General features: G+C 36.3%; 1 protein-coding gene across 1 annotated transcript in view; it reads right to left on the bottom strand.

The window, feature by feature from the left end:
• The window catches only part of L3MBTL4 (L3MBTL histone methyl-lysine binding protein 4), a 536,490-nt gene that overhangs the window by 343,371 nt on the left and 172,295 nt on the right, over nucleotides 1-20,824 (bottom strand). Inside the window, exons 6-7 of the mRNA XM_043991609.1 lie at nucleotides 4,209-4,313; nucleotides 1,968-2,103 (exon numbers count right to left, since the gene is read on the bottom strand). Of these exons, the coding sequence (XP_043847544.1) occupies nucleotides 1,968-2,103; nucleotides 4,209-4,313 (241 nt within the window). The remainder of the gene's footprint in view (nucleotides 1-1,967; nucleotides 2,104-4,208; nucleotides 4,314-20,824) is intronic.

Genomic DNA, 20,824 nt, shown 5'->3' with positions numbered 1-20,824 from the left:
CATGAAATGTAAAACTAGTCACTCAAATTTCCTTCATCTACTTTCCTGTAAGTCCTGGGTCCTTAAGACATCTAAATCAATCATTAAATAGTTCTCAAGGAGAGAGAGAAGACTATGATCACCAGGGAGGTTTTCCAAAATGCTCAGAGATCCTGTCAAGCAGTTGAACTCAGTTGTTTCCAGTCACTCAGAGAATTAATGTTGCCCCCATACCATGGCCCCATTTCATGCCCACCACGACCACCCAATCATCATATCAGGAACAGTATGAATTGTATTCGTTTAACTGGTTAATTAATTTCCATTTCTCTATCAAGTAGCATGATAAACTCTAGTCCCTGTGTTCTACAGACCATTCCTAAGAGTCTAAGGGATAGCTGGGGCGGGAGGGGCGGGAACCACAAGGATCCGTCTCCACCAGAAGTTATTTTTAGGGATGTTTTCAGTTAACTCCAAGGGAAATGAGTCTCATCCAGGGGCTTCTAGAAATTACAGACTCCATTGAATTACCTAGTAAAAGGAGAGCCTGTCCAATAATTTACTGACCAAAATAGTAGGGCTCTAATGAGTTTATATCCACCTGGAATTTGCCTTAATCACTAGTAAAGACAGTCTAAATATAATGGAAACTATACTAGACTCAGGAGACTTCTGGCTCTGACATTAACTAGCCGTGTGACTGCTTAAGAAAGTTAACTTTGCCGAGTCTCAGTTTCCTCATCTGTAAAATAAGAGTAGCAATATTGCAATAAGCACTTTAAGGCTTCAGTGTGAACAAAGTTCTTTGTAAATCAAAAGGCATTATATAAGTGTTTGCTTCTATTTTCATGAGAACAAATCTGAGCCCAAGAGGGGCCCAATTATATTTAGCTATCTATTCATTGCATCTCTTTCATTACACCTTTCTTGCATTATGAAGATGTATAACACAACCCTGTAACTTATTCAATTTAAAAGAATATGGCTGATGGAAATTTTTTCTATTTCTTTGATGGTTTGTTAGATGTGTGTTTCTTTTTTTCCTAGATATACATTTTTTCAAACAAATGGTTAATCCTTATCAAACAACTTCCCAATAATGAAAGCGAAATTTGGGAGCATGAGATGGAGGATTTTAAGCTGGAAGGGGCTTTCAATCTAGCTCCTTTCCTTTTCCAGATGAATTAAGCAAGACCCAGAATGACAAGGAAGTAATTTAGCTACTAAACTGAAGAGCTGAAATAAAAATCCAGGTCTTCTAACTCTAAATTCACCATTTTTCCATGGCATCACACTGCCATTTGACTGTAATCTTACTGAGGGCAGGGACTGTCTTTTGCCTCTTTTTGTATCCCCAGTGCTTAACACAGTGCCTGGAACATGACAGATGCTTAACAGATGTTGATTCATTGACTGCCTTTTTTTTCAACACCTTAAGGGTCACAGAAGACTTTATTTTCAACAACCTTGTAGAATAAGCAAAGAAAAGGTGATTATTATTCCTGTTTTACAAAACAAGGAAATTTCTTCTGAGAGAGATGAGTTTGCCTGGCTGTGATTAGAGTTAGTAAATGTCAGAGCAAGCATCTGACAGTCTCAACTCTTGAGTCCAATTCTCTTTGTATGACACCAGAATTCATTTAGGTCCTGGTGTTTCTGCTTCACAAATCAATGATAAAATTGAGTGCTTAAATCAAATGCACTCCTTTCATTACCCAAAGTGCTTGCTTGCTTTGTCCTAGGTCACATCATGACAACATTTCAAGTGAAAATGTGTTGACATATTTGATGTTGTTATGCATGTGTCTCTTAAGTAATTTATAATGGTAATAACTGCTGGACACTGAGTCTCCTTCTTATATGGACTTCTCATCTTAGAAAATGTGTTATGCTGGACTCTCCTGTTCATGGTTTGTGAAATGTTGTGGAAAGGAAAATTGAAAGAGCAGTTGACCACCTTTCCAGTGGGTAAACATTTTCCCACTTACCCTTAGCAATGTGCAATTCATGTTTAGTCTTTTCACACCACCCCACTGGGTGAATATCACAGGAACCTGCATTGGTCCAAAAATCATAGCAGCTTAAATAGCCGTCAAAGTGAAGTCTTAGGCGATAACCACATACCTAGAAAATGGGATGTGAGGAAATACCTATAATTTTGTTTGCTTTATTTATTTAAGACAGATGCAAAATTTACCAAGTACTAAATATGTTTACCTTAAATCAACAAGTTAAAGTATTAGTGATAAGATTAAGGCCTATTCCCTTCTTAAAAATAATAATCTGATTTTTTAAAAAATATCTCTAGAACATATAACTATGATCTAGCAGAATGGGAGCTTCTCAAAAGCATGGACTATTTCCTTTTTGTACTTGTAGTCCCAGTGACCAGTAGAATTTCTTTCACAGAGTAGTGGTTTATTAAACATCTGTGGAATTGAAAGTGGTGTACAAAGCAAGCACATACAAGAACTGCATTTATGAGGCCAACTCAAGCATTCACACGCAGAAAGTAGAACTTTTCTCATAAATTTATAGAGTTGGGGCTTTTCTACCAAAAGCCATCAACTTAAACATACCAAGTTCCATCTTGTCAGCTACACTGCCTCTAGTTCTTCTATGGTATAGCTAATATAGAAAGCCCAGGATTACATAAGCTAAGGTACCTAAAACTCTCATGTATAGACCTAACATTTCAAACACTGTGTTTAAAAGGGGGGGCGGTGATGCATACCCTCAGAAACACACTATTTCTTCTTTATACAAGCACTCTGTATTTGTTAATTTGACAAATAAATCCAGTTAGTAAAACAAACATGTTCTCTATATTTAATACTATCAAAAATCAACAAGCACAGAAAATAAATAAAAATGGAAAGCTATGCAGAAGTGAAAACCACAGAATTAGCCAAATAACACACACTGACTATGATTACTAAAAAGTAATATACAAATGTAAAGAAACCAAGGCAGTACCGATTCACCAACTGCTAAAGTATGGGAAGTGTTGTTTTTTTTAAATTGTAGTTTTACATCCATGTTCATGTTGCTTACTATGCCACTAATGGAATTTTTTAAAATTAAAATAAGTTTCTTTACTTTTAACAGTAAGTCGTTTTTGTAATTTTTTTTTACAAATCATTTACTTCATCATACATTTTTTATATTTCAATAACATAAGTACCTCTCACACAATTCTCATGAATTGAGCTTAAAGACTTAAAGGTAGCAGATAGATGAAATCCTTAATATCAGTAGTCTGGGATTCACTTATGACTGTCACATCTTTAAGTGAAAAATACTCCCTAATGAGGATAATATAGGTATAAGCAAATATAGAAGTGTTTACATGGTAACATATGTCCAGAGATTATTCATTTTGAATTAGGAAGCAGTATGACATATCTGTCCTTGAGGCCAGGGGGACCTGGGTTCTGTTACATGCTAAGCCTTCCAGGGGTACAAACCTACACTGGTAAAGGGACATTTCTACCCAGGACATCACAATCCCAATGAAATCACAGATTCTAATCTTATCCTTCCATACTATAAAACATACATTTACCTATCCCTGACTAAAATAAAATTTTAAAATATGCAACAGCAACCTAATAAAATCCATTTCAACTCTAATCTGGCACTATACAATAATAATTACAAAACTGATCACATCCATGGACTCAATGATGTAATTTGAGTCTACTAAAAAAAAAAAAAAGAAAAGTCTGAGTAGTATAAAAATATTCACAACCAATTTACTTCTAACCATGGAAAAACTAATAAACAATCTCTGGATCAGTAGTTAGGAAATAGCTAAGCAAACTGATATGTTGATGTAATATAATACAAATGAACCACTAATAATAATATAATGAGAACTATAAAGAAATATGGAAATACATATGACCTAATGAAAGAAAAAATAAACAATCTAAACTAAATAAAAACTAAACATTTTTTTATGTATACTGAAAGAAGGTATCAGGAGAAGCAATAGAATTGCTATTGTCACATTAATGTATTCTTTTAGAATACAACTAATGTTAATTCTAAGGTTTCACTGGGTTCTATTTAGGGTATCTTTGTTGAGATACTTTTTAATGATATAAAATTAATTTTAAAACGCATTGGAATATTGCTCCAGTACTGAAACCCAATCTGTTATTCTCTAGGAGTTTTATTTTAACTATTATAGAACAGTCAATGAAACTATAATAGACTTCTCTTACCTCAGCTACAGAGAGCACAAAGAATTTAGATGGATCCTGGGGGTCAATGCCTTCTAATCTCATTCCAATTTGAAAACCATTTTCATGCTCAGGAAAGGATTGATCCTAGGGAATATTCAAAATACAGATAATTAAACCCTAGCATTAAAATAGTAATATACCAATACCCTGTATTTATCATGCATATTAGCAAATGGGAACCCTCTATACTACTTGTAAAATCAATCAGTTTGTATCTCTAAAAAGTAGTTTCTTGAAATGACTTAGCAAATATGAACAGTACACTAACTTTAAAGTACTTTGAATCATTTCAGATTATAATCATTTTACTTTCTATGCCACAAGCCCTAGAGCAGGCACTCCTCAGTCATTCTTTTGTAAAGGAATATTTCTTATTTATTATTCCTGTGAAACATTAAAAGCAATGAGTTGGAGTTTAGAATTGGGAATAGACTCAATCTATCCATACCAGAAGCTAGATGACACAATGGAGAGAGTGCTGGGCCTGAAGTCAGAAGACTCACCTTTCTGAGTTCAAATCTGGCCTCAGAAACTATCTGTGTGATCCTGGGCAAGTCACCTCACCCTGTTTGCCTCAGTTTCCACATCTGTAAAATGAGCTGAAGGAAATGGCAAACGACTTCAGTGTGTCTGCCAAGAAAACCCCAAATGGAGTCACAAAGAGTCAGACACAACTGAAATGACTAAACAACAACAAATGCATAATGGACAAGTTTTGAGCAACATTTTGCTAGACAAATGTTACCATATAGTATAGATGATCCACCAAAAAAAACCCCCAACAATTTTTTAATAGCATAAAGGCTCATATGTAATTATAAATAAATATACATATATTTCTTATCCCATCCTTCAACCCTGGGTATCCAACAAGGCCCCTTTTCTCTTCTCTGCAACCTCCCCTTGATCTCATTAGCCTCCAAGGGTTCCATCATCATCTCTACACAACTGACTCTCAAATCTACATATCTAACACCAATATTTCTTCTGTGCTTCAGTCTCACATCAACAACTGCCTTAAGGACACCTCCAGTTAAATGTCCTTTGGGCACTGCAAATTCAACATGTCGAATATAGAATTATCTTTTTCCATAAACCTGCACCCAATCTACTAACTTCTCAACATCTCTAGGGATACCTCTCTCATCGTAGAACAAGCTGGAAAGCTCTTAATCATCCTCACCTCTTCACATTTCTTCTCTCCTGTATCCAATTAGTTTCCAAGTCTTGTCATCCCCACACTCCCTCCCATCTTCCTGTTTCTCTATACTCACATGGAAAAGACACAAATTCACATTTTCATCATTTCTCACATGGACTACTGCAATACTCTAACTGATCTCCAGGATTCAATATCTCTGTTCTCCAATCCATCCTTTGCACAGCTGCCAAAATAATCTTCCGTTTTTAAACCACAGGTCTGACAAAGTCTCTCCCTTGTTCAAGAATCTCAGTGGTTCCCTACTGTCCTTAGGATAAAAATCAAATTCCTCAGCTAGTCATTCTGGTTCTAGCATTTTCCAGATATATAAAATTTCTCCTCATGAATACAACCTACATTCTAATCAAAATAGCCTATTTTCTGTTTTCCAAACCCAGAGTTCCATTTCCTCTCTGAGCCTATACATGAAATGTACTCCTCAATCTCACATCCTAGATTCCTTAGCATCCCTCAAAGCTCAATAGAGGCATCGAAGGAAAGCCTTTCCAGATTGCCCTAGTTATCAATCCTTTTCAAATTATCTTGCACTTATATCTATGCACAGGTTCTATCCCCATAGGGCAACGTAAGCTCCATGAGGAGAGGCACATTGTTTTGTCTTTGTATCACCAATGCCTTACAAACATATACACTTAATGCATAATCAATTATATTTCTCTTTTCTAACTCCAGATATGAGACTAAGTGATACAAGAGCCTTTTGACATAACTACTGACAATAGGAATAAGAGCTAACCAAACCTCTTACTGGTCAAAATATTTGGTGGTGACTTGGAAAATTACTAGGCTTAAAAGTCTTTAAGAGTTTAAAAAGGAACACTTAAGTTCCTAGAAGAAAAAGATAACTTTAGGTAGAGGAAAGATGTTCAACCAAATTGATGAGCAGAGAGAAACCGGACAAGTTGTTGATAAAATTCTGAACTACCTTCCACCAACAAATGAATGTCAATAAAGAAGCAGGGGTTGATTCTCCTTACAAAGATTTAACAGTCTAAAAGTAGCAGCCTTGTTTATGTAGCATAGCGGGGTTGTGTGAGTGTTTAGAACCATAAAACCAGTGAAATTCAGACCTAAGAAGGGACGTTGGAATGCTAAGTTCAAATCTCATTTTACAGATGAGGAAATGAGGTTCAGAAAAATGCAACAGCACATTTCACAAAATAAAAAGCTATCCAACTAAAAGTTGTCATTTTTATAAAAGCCCTGATAGGGATGATATTTCAACATTAATACCAACAAATAAAAGATTATTTCCTGAAATGCTGATCTCTAGCTGATACAGCTGTCAACCACATTTTTTATAGACCGCCAAAAAGACTGGGAGGCAGGAGTGGATGGTAGGGGGTGTCTTGGCCTATACTTTAGGGGGAGGGAACTTCCAATGAGGAAACTCCTATCAATAAAGACAGCACCTAGGTAACAACTTGTAACTTCAGAAAGTTGCCTGGAATACTAAAAGATTAAGTAACGTGCCCAAGGTCACAAAGAGAGTATGTGACTGAGGCAGGGTCTACTTTACTGAGGTCAACTCTATCCACTCTTGCCATGAGAATGCCATGTAATCCTTTTTTCCTGAAGATTGAAAAAAAAAATGTATGGATATCATATTAGTCTTCAATATATTCTGGTAAAGAAGTAAGAAATGCCTATTTGTGGCCACATTAACAGATGAGGAAAATGAGATGGTATAATGCCCATTTCCCTCAAATATAAATTCAATTTGAGTGCAGGAGCCAAAATTGTAACCTGAAGTTATCTCACTTCCCATTTTAACTTGTTTCTCTGGGTACATAATTTCAAAAATCTAAGAGGAAGCATCTAGATTAAACATTGACCATCAATTTCTTTTATCAGAAATAAAATGATCAGTACATGGAAATCAGGCAATGATTAAAAGTCACACACAAAACATTTCGTCCGTCACTGTTATGTTAATAGAAAGTACAGCTTAGCATTTTAATTACAACTGGAACATGAAATATTTGTTCAGAATCTTAGGAAATGACCCAAAAAATATCCTGAACAGCTGCCCCATATGCTTGTATCATTTTAGATTTTTTTTTACCAAGAAAAACGTTGTTTAAAAGATGACAAAAAAGCTAAAATGAAATGCTAAGACTGAATGATTTCTGAAGCATTTTTTATTTGTACAAGAATAAAATGCCATGTGTGTGTTTAACTCTCCCAGGCTTCTTCTCACATCTACTCTGTTTTCCAGCAGATTTTATTTAACAAGTTTTATATGACTACCTCCTGTTCACTGCTTTGAAATTTCTCTGTGGTTTCTCCCCCTACATCCCCATCAAATGAAAACAAGGGGGAAAATGTGTATTGATAACATTGAAATGAAATTTAAGCAGTTGTAGGAACTGACAGAAGATGCTTTTGTAGAAATGTCAGTCACAAAATAAAAAGGGGGAAAACATGGCTTCCTGGGGAGTAGACTATGCCTTATTATAACACATGAATGATAGAGGCAAGACACTTGCAGAAATTCACAGCCAGAAGTTAAGATGATCAATGTTACTATTATCAGCATATCAAAACTGCTTCTCAATTGAACATTTGGGAGCTTTATATAATACTGTAACTAACACTGTATATATAACACAGAAGTGTCTTTCCTCTTTGGGTTTCCAATGAAAATAAAGCATACCATTTTCACAATTTTGAAGGACAGCATTCAGTGGGAAATATCAGCATTTTATAAGCTCTTTTCCAAATATTCTCCTTTAATGTTTCATTCACATGATACACTTAGGGAGGCAGGGAGGGAGAAAATAAGCATTTAATAAGTACCTACCCTGTATCAGGAACTATGTTAAGTGCTTATTGGGGGGGGGGGGCTTTTTTCATTGAAAAAATATCGCATGACCTGGTAATGAGATTCATAAAATGAGTTTCTACTATATCCTATGATGAATAAAGAACATTTTCCCCACCACCACCCCAAATCCTGGATCTTAACAAACTACCAATATTGAGCACAAGATTATCTACTGAACTAGATGCAACCACTTTGTCAATTAACCTCTAAAGAGATATATGCTAGATACTTGGGAGAAATTATTTCATTTCAAGTTACTAAAGCACCTGTCCCCAACTAGTGCTCGTAGTGACCTTAAAAAAAAAACAACCAACAAATCAGCATGTATTCTAATACTCCAAGACCAAAAATGTTCTTTCCTCCACAGCATATGATATTTAAGACTATGCATATCTGATAAAATACACGTTCTCTATCTTTAATAAAGCCGTTCATTCCAAACACATCAAGTTTCCTTCCCAAAGGAAGGAAACACATGACAGGTTTTCCATGAACTTCCATGAACTTCCATGACTGGATAAAAAAAATCAATTTTTAATTTCCTCATGACACAAATGACTCTTGATTATGCTATTGATTTGTTAGATTAATAGGAATTATTTTTAATTTCAAAGGGAAAAAACTAATTGAATTTTAGAGCTGAGGCTAATCTAGTAGTGAAGGATGATAGGTCTATTTTGCAGCTCTTGTTTTATGTGGTATTTTCTTATTATTTTAGGTGCCTTTAAATTCTGGTCAGATTTCTTAAACGGCTTCCAAATATCATACACACAAATCACATATACAACACGAATACAGACAGCAACACATCAATCAATTGGTACTTACTAAGAGCCCACTACATAACAGGTATGGAGGCATATAAGCACAAAAGTGAGGCAATCCTGGTTCTTAAAGAGTTTCTATCCCACTGAGGAACATACAACATTTTCACAAGTTATGTACAAAATGAAAGCAAAGTAAGGAAATGTCCCTTGTTAGAGCTGGAAAGGGAGATGAGCTTTGAAAGGAATGAAGGGTTCCAAGAAGTGAGGAGGTGAACAGAGAGGAGCATTCTAGGAATGCCGTATACAGACAGTGTGATAAAAGAGAGGTCAAAGATAGAAATGCATCCAGCGTGTAACAACAATACTGCTGTACAGATAGGTCAATCTATATTTTTCTGGTTTCTGGGAAGTAATAAACTCACCTTCCTCTACATTCAGTTCCAAACAATTTGCTTTCACTTTTAAAATGTAAGAGAATTAAAAGAAAAAATGTAAGAGAATTATGTTAACATGTCTGATCACACAATTACTGTCTGCCCTCAAAAAACACGCCAGACATCTCAGTAACTGGCTGAGTTAAATTCTCAGACACAAAACAAAATGTACAGTACATCTCTGTGAGAGAAATACTGAAATGCGCAAATCCTAATATGGCTAAAAAGTTCTCTATGAATAAAGTGTGTAAAAAACTCAAAATACTGCAGAGCATTTCAGTGCCCTTATCAAAGCTGTCCAAAAATTCCTCAAGTTTATGTCAAGAATCCCCCAGAAAACTCAAACAAACAAAGTCTTGGGGCCTTTTTTCAAAGGGTGAGCTGTTCCTGAGCAAAGAGTCAGCATCACTTTTAATATAAACTTCACATAAAGAACAGCCTTTGACTGGGACATGGGGAAGAGGGCACCACCATTTTCTTTCTTAAACTCCCTTCTTAAATGGTTATAAACTTGACATTCAACTTCCAGCTGTAAGTTCAGATAAGCATCTGTAGCATTTGTAGAAAATGAGAATACTATTCTTTAGAACAAATAAGCAGCACTTACCTAGCTCTCAAGTACCATTGCTTTGGATTTGCCACTGTATTTGGAATTAGATCTTTTTCAACTAATGGGCTGAGTATGGGTGGGGGTGGAGGGAAGTGGAGAGGATCTGAGTTTAGTGATTAGTTGGTGGGTTTTTTCCTACATTGTATCACTAAGCCACACACACACACACTCAAAAATAGAAATAGAGAGAAATTCAGAAAAACAATACTATTAGAAAGGTAAGAGCTCAAATGAAAATACCCTTTTTAAAATATAAGTAACAAACATTAGGTAGCCTGATTAATAACAACATTATGTGAAGGTGGATCCTGGTTTTCAAAAGGGCTTCTTCATATCACTTCAGACACAATAGTTCAACCCCTAGGTAATGCTGAAATACATAGGACTATCAAAATTCTGCATGTGTCAGAATTTTTCAATACATTGGTCAATTTTTCTGAAATTTTCCCCCTTTTATTATTAATTTCTAAGATATATCTCAGTAATATAATAAGGAAATGTTAGTAATGTAAATCATATAAATAAAATTTACTTAAATATGAATTGAAAGAATTATAAAATGGAGACAGAAATTAGGAACAAGGAAAACATAAAACAACCACATTAAGGTGAGAAGATTGTATGCTATATGTATGCATATATACATAATACATGCATACACACATATATGATGTGGGCACATAATGATTCCCAGCAGAGCCAAATACATAAAAACTAACAGAGTGTTTCACATCATGGAAAAAATCTAATAGGAGTAGGAAGAGTAGACGGTCACTAACATAATCCTTTAATTTATAGCTCCAATATTCTTATCATGTAATAATAGTGTATGCATGTATTTTCTGTGCTGTAATCCAAAGCTTTTTAAACTGTGGGTGACAACCGAATATGGGGTCATTTAACTGAATGTGGGAGTTGCAAAAAAAATTTGGCAACAATAAAAGGTTATGTATACCTACTTTATATACCTATATACCTGGGGTCTCGTAAAAAGTTCTTACGCAAAAAGGGGTCAAGAGTGGAAAAAGTTTAAGAAACTCTGATGTAATCTATTGGCGTACTAGACTGTAAGTTCTATCAAGTGTGTAAATAATTTCGTCATTGAGGTCAGGAACTATATTTCATCTAAAGTTTCTCTCTCTTCGATGTCTAACAAATTTCTACACAGACACAATAAATACTGACTTTTTAAAATTATAGTAGAAGTAATTATATTGAACAGTTTAAAAAAAATTTCATGATATTCATACCATTTGATTCTAAGATCAACTGCAATGTCAAAGTAATGGAAAACTTAAATCAACTCTCCCCAGGACTCCATCTTTCAATCTCAATCACACATAAAATATGAAGAAAAATGCTTAGATGAGTACTGTTAATCAATACTGTTTTGCAATAAGTAAACATTACATTATAAGCCCACTATTTGACAAAAGCCTAACTTCAATATTGTCTCATATCATTCATTAAGGATCATTTCATCTGTATGTATTTCATGTTTCATATTAATTAAAGCAAGTGGTACTCCCATGCTTCCTAAGATTTACAGAACAACTTATAAGGTAAAATAGTTCTAATAACACCTTTCATATAAATAGTATTATGTGATCTATAAAACCCTCTCCCAAAAATAGCAGTGTAAGGTGGAAAGAGGAGAAGGAAAAATTTTTCTTATTTTCATATGAAAATAAAAATGTTCCCCTCCCCTCTTCTCACCTTATAAGGCTATATGTATATATGCATGTATATATGTGAACATCACAGAGCTGGGCTACAGATTTAAAACCAAATTTCATTTGCCCATTTACTTTACCCCCCAACACATCTAGGAGTTTTTGAATTCCAGTTGACAGTGCAAAAATTCTGACTAGATGCTTAAAACAATTTCTAATAAGATATCATGAGCACATCTGCCTGTATAGAAAAAACACACGAAAAGAGTTTAAATGTCAAAGGGATGAGGGGGGAAATTTAAATCAACATGATAAAGTTTACTTCTATAGGCAGTCTATTTGGGGAGGCTAATATAGAATAGTTCTGAAGCCTTTTAATATGAAAAAGAAGCTGAAAAGGTAGTAACAACATGGCATCCATGAGATTTATTCAGTTCAATATCAAATTGCACAATTCACACAATGACATGTATCAAGCACCTATGTATTGACCTTGTGCTTAGCAGTGTGGCATTGTGGTAGACGGCCATAAAAGCAGAAAACATGTTCACAGTCACTAGGGAAGCCATTATCTAATTAAGGAAGCAAGAAAGCACACAAGTGAAACAAGAAAACCATTGGAGGGAAAATTAGTACTGTGAGAATTCAGACTAAGGCAAAGATGCTTAAAAGCTGAGGTCAAGGTTCTCAGAAACCCTGAGAGATCCAAGTCACTTCCAGTTTCATAGGTCTTTAACCATAATAAAATAATTATGATATCTGAATTTATATATATATGAGAATTTTTTAGTTTGAAATTGTATATTCTCTTTGTTTCTCTGAGAAAATACACTATGGGGGGGGGGGCGGAGAGAGGCAATTGGGGCTGTGACTGGCCCAGGGTCACACAGCTAGTCAGTGTCAAGTGTCTGAGGTCAGATTTGAACTCAGGTCCTCCTGACTCCAGGGCCGGTGCTCTATCCACTGTGTCACCTAGCTGCCCTTCAAATACACTAATTATTGAGGGAAGGTTATGCTTTGGTTCAGTGTCACAAGTGTCCTCTACCTCACAGGGCTGTTTTGAAGAAAGTACTTTGTAAACTGGGAAATGCTATAAAAGTAAGAATTGTTATTATCATTGTGCAAAGCATCAATCAGTCAGCATTTTTAAGCGTCTCTCACATGCTAGGTAAGAGGTAGGTTGGCATAATTGGTAGAGAGTTGACTTTGGAACCTGGGACACCTGGGTTCAACTCCTACCTGCCTGACACATTCTCTGTGATCCTGGGCCAGTTGCCTTAAACCCTCAATTTCTTTACTTGAAGTTCCTGACACTAATGAAATGGCAAATCCATTCCTATGTTCTGGGGGTGTATATACACAATCATATATGTATATATGTATTATAAATACTCTGTCCTTCTTCTCTCTGTACTAATGACTTATATAGCTATCTCTCATTGCAGAATCTCTCTCCCCGCTCTGAGTGTACCTATATCATATATGTTATATGAATGTGTGTATATATACATAATGTATATGTAAACATGTATATATTATACTGTGCATAAATACATAGACTATATATGATAAATATACATAGATCACTCTATAGCATATATATTTTATGTATGAGTATGTACACAATACGCATATGGGGAGAGGGGAGAGGGGAGAGAGGGAGGAGAGGGGGAGAGGAAAGAGAGGAGACAGGAGGAGAGAGAGGAGAGGAGAGAAAGGAGAGAGAGGAGAGAGGAGGAGAGGAGAGAGAGGAGAGGAGAGAGAGAGGAGAGAGAGAGGAGAGGAGAGAAAGGAGAGAGAGGGGAGAGGAGATAGGAGGAGATAGGAGGAGATAGGAGGAGAGAGAGGAGAGAGAGGAGAGAGAAGAGAGAGAAGAGAGAGAGAGGAGAGAGGAAAGAGAGGAGAGAAGAGAGAAACACTCCTCAATGAGAGCTATCTATATAAATCCTAAGTACGGTCCCTATCTAATCCATGATTTCTATTTTCCTATAGAATTGGCCTACTGGCTATTCTCTGAGATATTCCTCCTCTCAGTTTTGTGACTTTCTACAGGCTTTTGATGCTTAGAATTATCTCCCTATTTAATTCAACCTTATCAAATCTTCACCTTTCTTAAAAGTATTTCTAATGCCATGACCTACAAAAGGTCATTCCTCATCTCTCCATAGAGAAGCTCTTCCACTGCCCCCACATATAAAAATTACTTTGTGTTAACTCCATACTTATGTTGTAAATGTTCATCTGTGTATATGTTGTTGTCCCCCAATAGAATCTCATATTTTGTTCCCTGAGGGCAGAGAATGTTTTGGTTTTGCCTTTTTATCTCCAATACTTAGAACAATACCAGGTACACAGCAGACACTCAATAAATACTTGTTGCCTCTAATTGCAAATGAATTTGTTAATAATATTCTGCATTGGCATTTAGATATTGAGTTTTATTACTGTTCCTCTTTCCTAGAGTCTTTTAATTATTAAACCTCTCCACTAGTATTCTTCTTCCTAAAGCATGCCTTCTATAGTCTGTGGTATCTGCCTGAAAGATGTATTTGAACAGTTTCCTCCCTCTCCATCCATTGTAAATTTAAAATTATTTTGAAGACCTGCAAGTCTCCAGGAAAATATATTGACCACAGCTAACTATTTGCAGTTCCTGCCTGACCATTCATATATCTTAAACCCTAAGGGGGAAATTCAGATCTTATTCTTAATCACCTATTTACTTTGCAAATTTACCTCTCTCTTTTGAAGGAGCCATCTTGAATCAGAAGCTATTATGAAGACACTGTCTATGCTCCTAAGAGCTTTAATATTCTTTGCTCACAACTATATTGTCCATGCCCAAGAATTTATGGAAAATTAAATTTCTAATAAGAATTTGGGGGGGGGACATCACCTGAAGATTATCAGGGAAGGAAGGCTATGAGGGCACAAACAGGGCAGGATACAAGCATGTAAAACAAACCTTTTAAGGACACAGTTTTGCTAAATATTGCTCTGTGATTACAGGGAAGTAGACTAGGAATTCTCTATTTCTGTAAAGATTTCAGTTCAGTAGTAGTAAAGAAGGATAGGCATAAAGTATGGGGGGATGTTTTGAAAACTTGAAATTCAAAGAATTCCAGCATTTCAGATTTGGGACAGACTACAGTGGCTTTCTAGTCTAACTCATCCAAAAAGGAACCTAAACAGAACAAATGTAATCTCTCTTCCACGTAGCAGCCCTTCAGAATTGTAACTGGCACATAATAGGTGCTTATTACATGTTTGTTCAATTAAGTTAAAATACTTGAAGAAGCCCCACCCCACCCTGCATCTTTTTTATTTCCTCTAAGAGAAATATGTCCCTAGACGTGGTTCCCGATAGCAGTATCCTCCTTTAATAGCGCCATCACGATGTCTTTCTAAAATAGCATTATACGTGGTCAACAGTAGTTTACTCAAACTGCCCTAGGTCAGACAAAAATTAAAGATTAAAAAAGATAAAAAACAGTTAAAGATCAAAATTAAGGATTAAAAAATTAAAAATTTAAATGATTAAGATAAAAATCATCTTATAATGGCTGGATCAGATGGAACATATTTCAATAGTATTCAACAGCATATAAGAGTATTATTAAGTAGGAGAATTATAATTAGGAGAAAATAAGACGACATATGGTCAGGGAAATGGGTTCTGTAGAAGACTAGGGAGTGTTAAGGAGTTGAGGGTGCTTAGATTGAAAAAGTAAGATTAAAATAGTTGTCAATAGGTAGCAGTAATGGAGAAGTAAAGGAAGAGAGCAGAAAAGGCGACAATGGACAAACAAAAACGTATAAAGGTCTACCATGTGCCAGGCACTAAACAGATAAAAACAGGTTATGTTTCAAAAGAAGATTATGGCTGAAGAGCCATATGATAACATCTAGGATATGATCATATTTATGAGCTAGTCTTCAGAAAAGATTTAATGATTCATCTTTCACATATCCAAGAGAGTTCTGTTTAGTCTCTTCCATTCCAAATACTATACCAAAAATATCTTCTACTAAAATCACTGTGGAGATGAAATTGGAACAAACATACTGTGCTCAAGAAGCACCTGAAATGATGATAGGATTGAAAAGTTTTCATATCCAAAAATATTTCCAATGACACATCTGAAAAAAAATAGTTTTAAATGTTTAGGAATTTCACAATTTCTAAACAACAACAACAATAAAATAGCTAATACTTATATAGCACCTACTATGTACTAGGCATGCTTTAAAATGATCTCATTTAATCCTGTAACAACCCTGGAGCCAGGTGCTATTATAATCCCCATTTTTACAGATAAGGAAACTGAGGCAAACAAGGTTGAGTGATTTGCCCAGGTCACATAGATAGTGCCTAAGGTCTAATTTGAACTTAGGTATTTCTGACTTCAGGCCTTGCCATTCACGGTACCACTACTTACTCCCAATTCACATTATAAATGTTCTGTGGAAAGAGTGACTAGAGAAGTAAGGAGGGCAGGCCTATGATTTCATTGGTAAAGGAAAATTCCCGATTCGGAAACTCTTGCTACCAATGGAGATAAGCACCTACTCTGAGATAGATAAAGATAGATAGATAGATAGATAGATAGATAGATAGATAGATAGATAGATAGATAGATAGATAGACAGACAGACAGACAGATAGATCTGCACATGTGCATATCTATGTGTATACATGATGTATGCAACATATATATGAGTCTTCTGCACAGAGATGATATTTATTGCTTTTACATCTGTCACTGTATCAGTTAACCAAAAATACATTCTGAGGGGCAGCTAGGTGGCACGATAGATAAAGCACTGGCTCTGGATTCAAGAGGGCCTGAGTTCAAATCCAGCCTCAGACACTTGACACTTACTAGCTGTGTGACCCTGGGCAAGTCACTTAACCCCAATTGCCTCACCAAAAAAAAAAAAAAAACATTCTGGCTCTAAGGAATTTATAATTTCACCAGGAAACAGAATATGGACATAAGAAATGCCATAAGAAAGTAAAATAATGAGCAGCTAGATAGATAGAATTCTGGGCCTGGAGCAAGGAAGACTCATCTTCCTGGGTTCAAATCTGACCTCAGACACTTACTAGTTTTGTGACCCTGGGCAAGTCATTTAAGCCTGTTTGCCTCTGTTTCTTCATCTATAAAATGAGCTGGAGAAGGAAATGGCAAATCACTCCAGTATCTTTGCCAAGAAAACCCCAAATGGGGTCACGAGGAGAAAGACACCACTGAAACAACTGAACAAAACAATACATAACAGAATAAATATTGTCTTTCAGTTATTCAGTCATGGCCCATTCTTCATGACTTCATAGGAGGTTTTCTTGGCAAAGATACTGTAGTGGTTTGCAGTTTCTTTCTCCAGTAGATTAGGCAAACAGAGGTTAAGTGACTTACCCAGGGTCACACAGCTAGTGAGTATCTGAAGTAAAATTTTAACTCAGGTCTTCCTGATTCCACACCTAGCACTCTATCCACTGAGCTACATAACTGAATAAATATTAGTGTTTGCCAAATCTAGTGAGTCATTATCCTGAATCAACTTTTCAGCTCCAGTCCTTGGCCTCACAAGACTCTAGGAAGACGGCAATGAGATCCTATGACAACCCAATTTGATTATGTAAGTTTTCTCGCCTCAGTTCAAAATACCCTCATCTCTGATACTTTGTCTTTGATACATTTTTGTTCTCCTATTTTCCTGTCTTTTCACCATTGTCTTATTTCAACTGATGGTCTGTCTCTGTGTACTCCCAACTGACTGTCTTTTGCTTGCCTGGCCATGTCTTAAACATCATATCCTCTAATGAAGCCCTGAGTCCAGAGTTGGTAATATTACTTAGTGACACAATGTATGGGACAGACGAAAAGTGATCAGAGAAAAGAAAAACTGAAGGACTAGGAAAGAGTATCTTCAACTTCGGTATCCCTCACAGGATTGTACAGAGGTGACCATCAAATACTTGTGGAGCCGGACCATCAAGAAGAGATGCACACTCTTTGAAAAGAATAAGAGAAGGAGGGAAGCTATTATATAGACTAGGGAAGCAGCATGCCTGAAGGGAAAGAATTAGCATCATAAATTTTGAGCTTCTGAAGACATCTATTCCAATACTCTCATTTTATAGATAAGAAAACTGAAGCCCAGAGACATGACTTATCCAAGGTCATGGGTAATAAGTATCAGGGACAGGATTAGAACTCAGATCCTCAAGGGGCAGCTAGCTGGCGCAGTGGATAGAGCACCGGCCCGCAAGTCAGGAGGACCTGAGTTCAAATCCAGCCTCAGACACTTGACACTTACGAGCTGTGTGACCCTGGGCAAGTCACTTAACCCCAATTGCCTCACCAAAAAAAAATCCCCAAAAAACCTCAGATCCTCTAACATCAGATCCAGCACCACTGTGGGGGGGGGGGGGGTAATAATGAAAAACATAGGAAGCAATGGATGGGCACTGATCCTAACATCACTTTTTATTCAAGAAGCAACAGGGGGCCTATGAAGGGATTGTGTATGAAGAGATATCCAAGAAAGAAGAACATAACCATTCAAAGGATCACAGGTCAAGCAGATCAACAAGTCACAGGTCAGTTCCCAGTTGATCATCATTACAACCTTATGATTATTTTTAATATTATCTTAGAAGCAGTGTAAAAGATGAACCTGAAAAGTAGACACTGAAGAAAGGGTAGATACTGAGGAAGTTGTTGCAAAAAGGCATTGAAAAAGAGGAGACAACATGATACATGCAGTGGAAAGAATTTGGGGACTGGAGTCTGAAAAATTTGGCCTGAGTCTGGTCTCTCCAATTTTCCTACTTTTGTGGTCTTGGGCAAGGAGCCTAGCTACTATGGATCTCAGTTACCTCACCTGTCAAATGACAGGATTAGACTATCAGATCTTTAAGGTTCCTTCCAAATTGAAATCTATAATAAATATGAAGAACTAGCTTGCTGGCTAAGTGAGCATATAGAAACAGACGGGAAAGATTATGGAGGTAGAAATGGTAAATATGGGATACGAACTCATGATTATAAACTGAAATTGCAGTGGCACCTTGAACATAGAGAAGTTTGGAGGGAAAGTAGGAGTAAAAAGAGAGAACATAAGTTTTATTTTTAATATATTGAGATTTAGGTGACAATAGGACATGCAGGTGGAGAATGTCTAGCAATCAGGTTGTGATGAACAAACGGAAATCAGAAGAGAGATTGGATGGATGGATGGAAGGATGATAGATAAATAGACAGACAGACATTCTGTTATTTGGAGATGAAAACCGAAACTATGAGAGCCAATAAAATCACCAGAGAATATATAAAGAAAAAGGGAACCCAGAGAGAATGAGTCAAGGGGAATGTCCAGAATCTAGATACAAGAGATGGAGGATAATCATTCAGCAAAGGCTAAAATGTAGAAAGAGAATAAGGTTGAGGTCAAGGCAGACTTCTGAGGGGAGCAGGGCAGCAGAGGAAGACTCACATTTAAGAGGTGTTAGGGAAAAGATGGTCAAGCAAAGAAGAATGAGAAGGAATTATCACATAAATAGGAAAAACAGCTAAGAGCTCCTTTATTGGCCCTGTTGCCTTCCATGACTTGGAACTAATGGAAAGAGGTATGTGATAGATCTTTTGTATCTTTGTCAGTCAAAACCAAACCACTAATATGGTCTGAGAGCTTTCTAAGTCTTTATAGACCCGACAGAAAAAGAAATAGGTACCAGGTACACAGTATTCATTCCCAAGTCTTGTTATGAACAAAGTAAAAATGGCTTTTGCCCTTTGAGATCTTCAAACCTATGAAGTAAGTGACCTTAGCTCTACAGTAGGTGATTACTAATCAATCACTGGGCAGAGAATAAAACATGATCCTAGGGTCAACTACAAAGCATCACACTAATATGGGAACTTCTCTATCGTTGCTGTGGTGCGCCTGATCATCCTTTGATAACAGAATACACCTATAAAGCTGGTCCAGTGAAATCCAAACCGGTTAAACAAAACTCTATAAAGTACGTACTGTTTGCCAGGCCTTACAGCAAAGTCAGACTGAGAATACACAGACAAAAACAAAAAATCCCTTCCATCAAGGATCATACATTCTTCTACAGGCACTGAATTTTTAAATAGACTGTATCCTTTACCAAAATGCAAGCTGCTGCTTCTAGCACAAGGTTCAAAAATTCAAGTTAGCCATTACAAAAGTATGTATTAAGTATGTATCACATACTTAGCATTGTGCTAGCTACACAATGCAAAAATAGTATGGCATTAAGAAGACAAGCAATACATTTGAAACAATAGGGAACCAGATGGTATGTAACAAAGTGTTAATGCCTAAAAATACCAACAGTAGTTCAAAGAGGAGATGATATTACCTAGCTAGCATCTACATAGTACTTTTAGGTTTGCAAAGCACTTTGGAAATATTATCTCAATTGATCCTTATAACAACCCTGAAAAGTAGGCAGTGTTCTTCTGTACATTTTACAAATAAGGAAACTGAAGCAGACAGAGGTTTAAGTGACTTGCCCAGGATCACAAAACGAATAAGTCTCTACAGCCAAATTTGAACTCAGATCTTCCTGACTCTAGGATCAGAGCTCTTTTCACTGTGCCACCTGTCTGAGAGGCAAGGCTTCATGGATAAGGTATGCTCAGAGCTGAGTCTCAGAGGATGAGCAGGATTTGGGTAAATGTTGCAGGTGAAAAAAAATGTAAGCAAAAGAATGACATAGGAAAGCATGGCATTTTCAGACAACAGCGAAGAGGCTGGCTTAAAGTGAGAGGTTAAATGTTGGGAAGTAACATGAAATAAATTTAAATTGGAAGCCGTGTATTTTATGTAACAGTAACAAGTAGAGGGGAGTTGTTAATATATCAGATGCCAGTTTAGAATAATCAGTGATTCAATTATGAAGCTAGTAGGAGAGTGAGATGCGGAGGAAATGGTCAAAGAACCATTGGTGACTTTAGGGATGGGTAATATCTCTGAACTTCAAATCAGTAAGAGAAAATACAAATTGGTCTATGAAAATACAC

This window comes from Dromiciops gliroides, chromosome 1 (genome assembly GCF_019393635.1).
Source record: "Dromiciops gliroides isolate mDroGli1 chromosome 1, mDroGli1.pri, whole genome shotgun sequence".
In the NCBI taxonomy this organism is placed as follows: Eukaryota; Metazoa; Chordata; class Mammalia; order Microbiotheria; family Microbiotheriidae; genus Dromiciops; species Dromiciops gliroides.
The sequence above is the reverse complement of the archived record's forward strand: the minus strand, read 5'-3'. Positions and strand labels throughout refer to the sequence as shown.